Below are 4,467 nucleotides of genomic sequence, written 5' to 3'. Positions count from 1 at the left end.
TTTTTATGGTTAGGGTTGGCAAAACGACTCTTTGTTCGTGAACGGCTTGTGTTCGGTTCGCTAAGCAAATGAGCCAAACACGAACACACTTTTTGAGCTCGAAATATAAACGAGCCGAACATGAGCTGCGTCTGGGCTCGCTCGTGTTCGACTCGTTTACACCCCTACGAATATCCTACTAGAATATAACCATAAAAGCTAGAAAATATGTCAGAGGGAGGGAGTTGAGATTGCAGTCAGCAGCTAGTTAGGAACTTCAGACGAGTTTAGAATTGGAGGCTATCACCCTTGGCAAATAGCTTTAGTAAATATATGGCTTCTTGAATCCCTCGGGTGAGTTTAGTAGCTCGGTCCGGAGGGCCGAGTAAGAGTTGATTCTCTGGTGACTTGATAAGAGTCAACTCTATGCAATCGGAGACTTTTGAAGAGTTTAAGCTTAGTGAGTTCCAAGTTGCATATGGTTTAAAGTAATTCACAATTAATAATTTGCTAAACCTAGTTTAAACTCTCATTATGGCTTGATTAACTCAAAATCTAGCAAGTAAAATAATGGTTTTGGGGTGTTTCGATTTTTTAAACTTTTATTTTAATTTTCTCTCACTTTAAACCAAATACAAAAAAGGTGAAATATTTAAAATGCACGTACGTAGATTGCATTACAGTACTAATAATAAGCGATTAATTTATGAACTGATTGCTAAAAAAGAGAATCATAAAATTGAAAATTAGTAATATTTAAGCTAATTTTATATTATTGTTAATTAGGGGGTTAGTTAGGCTAATTGAGCATGCATGAATGGCTTGTTTTTAATTTTAAATTATTTATTTCAGTTTAACTTATTTAATCCTTTGAATTCAGTAATGTTCAATAAACATTCTTTAGATTTTAATTTCTGAACTGGCTTTTAAACATTATATTTAAATGCTATGAAAACATATCGATCTTAAGAAAAAAATGTAGTTAATCTCTAATTAGCATAATAATTTATTATTCGCCAATCGTTTTAGTTTTTTTATTAATTAGTTAACAACTGAGACCTCAGTGACCATGCAAATTTTTTTAAAAAAATTATTTTAATTATAATCTTAATTAACGCCCCAATTATTCTAAATTGTTCATTATTTCCAATTAATATGTTTAGTTAATTTATTTATTACTGATTTTAAGCTTATGCATCATGTTTAAATGGCAATAAACGTTTTATTCTTTTAATTAAACCATAATGAACTTCTAATTGTGTTAATTAAATTTATTAAATAACAAAAGATTTTGGCTAATTTATCAGTTAATGAATATTTTAGGTTGACCTATTATGATTAAGCAATAATAAATTCAATGATCTTAATTGAAGCTTTAATTAATTTTTAATCAGCCACAAAAATAATAAATGATGATTAATTTTATTAATTAGTTCTATAATTATGTGTCTCATATAATGCCGGATCTAATCAGTAATCAAACATTAGTGTTTAATTAGAATTCTAATTAATTCTTAATTAATAACATGAATATCTAATCAACATTATTAATGTCCAATTCCTTAGTCTAATTATCCGAAATAATCACTTAGGCTTATCTCTAGAACACATGAAATATTTAATGATACTGTTAATTTTACTTGAGTGTCTATTGAAAACTTGAAAAAAAAGCAGGAGACGTAGTTGAACCAAAATGCTGCCCAAGGCTTTGGTCCCAAGGAATAGTATAGGGGGTTCCATGGCTTCATACTCTGTAATTACTAGCCTCTCCTTCTTTTGTCTCGAAATATTCACTCATGCAAGAGCTGATTTTTTCAAATCATATCATTTATCTCAATCTTCATGATTTTCTAGAAAATATTGTGGCCACCACCACTATAATAGCACCCACGATAATATGACTTGCACTGGTCAATTAATGAACTAGAAAAATATCGAAGTGATCTCTTGATTCTTTTAAGAGGTCTATTTTAGTCCTAGAGTCCATAAAAGTGTCAAATTGGTATATGATTTTTTTAATTGAGGCTAAAATAATCCATCTTGAGGTTCATTTCAGCTCATATCAAAAAAGTGTGAGGACTAATTTGGCACTTTTATAAACTCTGAGAGTGAAATGACCCTATTTAAATAATAAGGGAACCAGGAGCTTTACTCGTTTATGAATTGCGAATTATAAATTTGATATTGTAATTGTAATTGAAGAAACATTCCTATCTAATTGATGTTATTTTAACGAAATAAATGATTGACATTTTTCTCTTCTTTTGTTCTGTAATTACTAGATGGGCATGGGAAGTGCTCTCGAGACGCTTTGTGGCCAAGCATTCGGCGCAAAACAGCTTGACATGCTTGGCATTTACATGCAGCGTTCTTGGGTCATCCTTCTCACAACATGCATCTTCCTTCTCCCCATTTACATCTTTGCAACCCCTATCCTCCGCTTCGTAGGTGAGGCTGAAGCCATCGCAGTGCTTGCAGGGAGGTTCTCCCTCTACATGATACCCCAACTAGTGTTCTATGCTCTCAACTTCCCAATGCAGAAGTTCCTCCAGGCACAGAGCAAGGTCTTGGCCATGGCCTACATCGCCGCTGCGGCTCTAGTGTTCCACATACTGCTCAGTTGGCTTCTTATAGTTCAGCTTGGGCTCGGTCTTCCTGGTGCCGCCGCCTCGCTCAACATATCATGGTGTTTTGTGGTGGTTGCCCAGTTTTTGTATATTTCAATGGGGAGTTGTCCTGGTGCCTGGAATGGATTCAGCCGCAGGGCTTTTCAGGACTTGGGAGAATTTGCCAGGCTCTCCATTGCTTCTGCTGTCATGTTGTGGTATGGTGCATTATTGGTTTTGTTTTGTAAAGATTTCACCGTCATTTTAGTTTTTTAGAGAGAAGAATCAAAATGATCCCCTCACCATTTATAATGACTTATTTTAACCTCAGAGTCTATAAAAGTGTGGACTTAGTCTCCATATTTTTTCAATGGCGATGAAACAGTCCTTCCTTTTAAAATGGGGCATTTACATGCACAGCATAGCATTCTTATGTATTTACATGTCTCTATCTTAAACTTTCATATTTACAAACATAGCACTCAAATCTTTAATAGCACATTAAAATAACACTATCTCCACTTTTAAAAAGTGAAATATACCTTTTTCATGTATGGATTTAAAGCACCAAAGCACATGTTTGTAAACATCAAAGTTTACATGTTAGCTATGTAAATACATAAAAATTATGTGCTACCAATGTAAATTTTCCTAGAACAATCTGATGACTAATTTAACACTTTTATAGACTTTGAAATTAAGAAGACCCTCTTGTAAAGAGCCGTGGGACAATTTTGACATTTTCTCTTCTATTTTATAAGCTTTTGATTTTCATGTCTCATTTGTCTAACACCAGCCTTGAGTTTTGGTACCTTATGTTTCTCGTCATACTAGTCGGCCGCCTGAAACACGCAGAAATAACAGTTGCCGCACTCTCAATCTGGTAAGTCTCTGATCTGCTACAACAATCAATCCAGTGAAAGATTTGTGATGATTCTGGAGTCTGAATTCTCTTTTATCGCAGTATGAATCTACATGGGTGGGAGATAATGGTCTTCATTGGCTTCAATGCTGCCATAAGGTACACAACATCCATCTCTATTGTTTCAAGTTTCATTCCTTTCTTCCATTCCTTCACCTGAAGCATCTATAATTTCTCCTCAACCAGTGTGAGAGTATCCAATGAGCTCGGCGCCGGCAGGCCAAGGGCCACCAAGTTCTCTATATTGATAATCACGTTGATCTCTGGTTTCATTGGCTTCGTCTTTTTCACTGCGGTGTTGCTTCTGAGGAATATTTATGCCGTTCCGTTCACGAATGATCCCAAAGTTGTTCGAGCTGTCGCACAGCTCATACTCGTGTTTGCCTTCACACTTCTCCTTGACAGCCTCCAACCAGTTTTGTCAGGTTCATTCTTCAAACCATCCTTTGCATTTTAGTCAATAATATTGAAATCTTTTTTTTTGCATAAATTATAATTATTTTGGTGCAAGTATTGTGTTTCAGGTGTTGCGGTAGGGGCAGGGTGGCAGGCATTAGTTGCTTACATTAACTTGGTGTGTTATTATGTAGTCGGAATACCACTTGGATACCTGCTTGGATTCACACTTGATTTGGGCGTGGAGGTAGTTCTTAGCCTCCCTTATTTTCCTGCCTCCATTTAACCTCTTTTATTAATGAGTACAAAAAAAATGGGGGATTTACGTACATACCAACCAATTTTTATATATTTACATATCTTACGCCTAAACATTAATTTTTTATTTATATAACACTTAATTTTTTAATATCACATTAAAAATATCACTAATGCTTTGATTTTTAAAGTGAAATGAACCACTTTTAAGTGCAAAATACAATTTAATCAATTATTCATATATTACTCTCATCTCTAAACAAATTCAATAAATTCTGACATCCATTATTTTCGCTACGTGTAGGG

The 4,467-nt window shown here is 34.4% G+C and overlaps 1 protein-coding gene across 1 annotated transcript in view; it reads left to right on the top strand.

Moving 5' to 3' along the window:
* LOC110028137 (protein DETOXIFICATION 33-like) overlaps positions 1–4,467 on the top strand; it is a 6,692-nt gene that overhangs the window by 1,269 nt on the left and 956 nt on the right. The window contains exons 2-6 of the mRNA XM_020729877.1: positions 2,262–2,803; positions 3,382–3,468; positions 3,550–3,606; positions 3,694–3,932; positions 4,032–4,150. Coding sequence (XP_020585536.1) covers positions 2,262–2,803; positions 3,382–3,468; positions 3,550–3,606; positions 3,694–3,932; positions 4,032–4,150 — 1,044 coding nt within the window. The remainder of the gene's footprint in view (positions 1–2,261; positions 2,804–3,381; positions 3,469–3,549; positions 3,607–3,693; positions 3,933–4,031; positions 4,151–4,467) is intronic.

This window comes from Phalaenopsis equestris, unplaced genomic scaffold, assembly GCF_001263595.1.
Source record: "Phalaenopsis equestris unplaced genomic scaffold, ASM126359v1 Scaffold000491, whole genome shotgun sequence".
In the NCBI taxonomy this organism is placed as follows: domain Eukaryota; kingdom Viridiplantae; phylum Streptophyta; class Magnoliopsida; order Asparagales; family Orchidaceae; genus Phalaenopsis; species Phalaenopsis equestris.
This window is presented reverse-complemented; position numbering and strand designations above follow the sequence as displayed.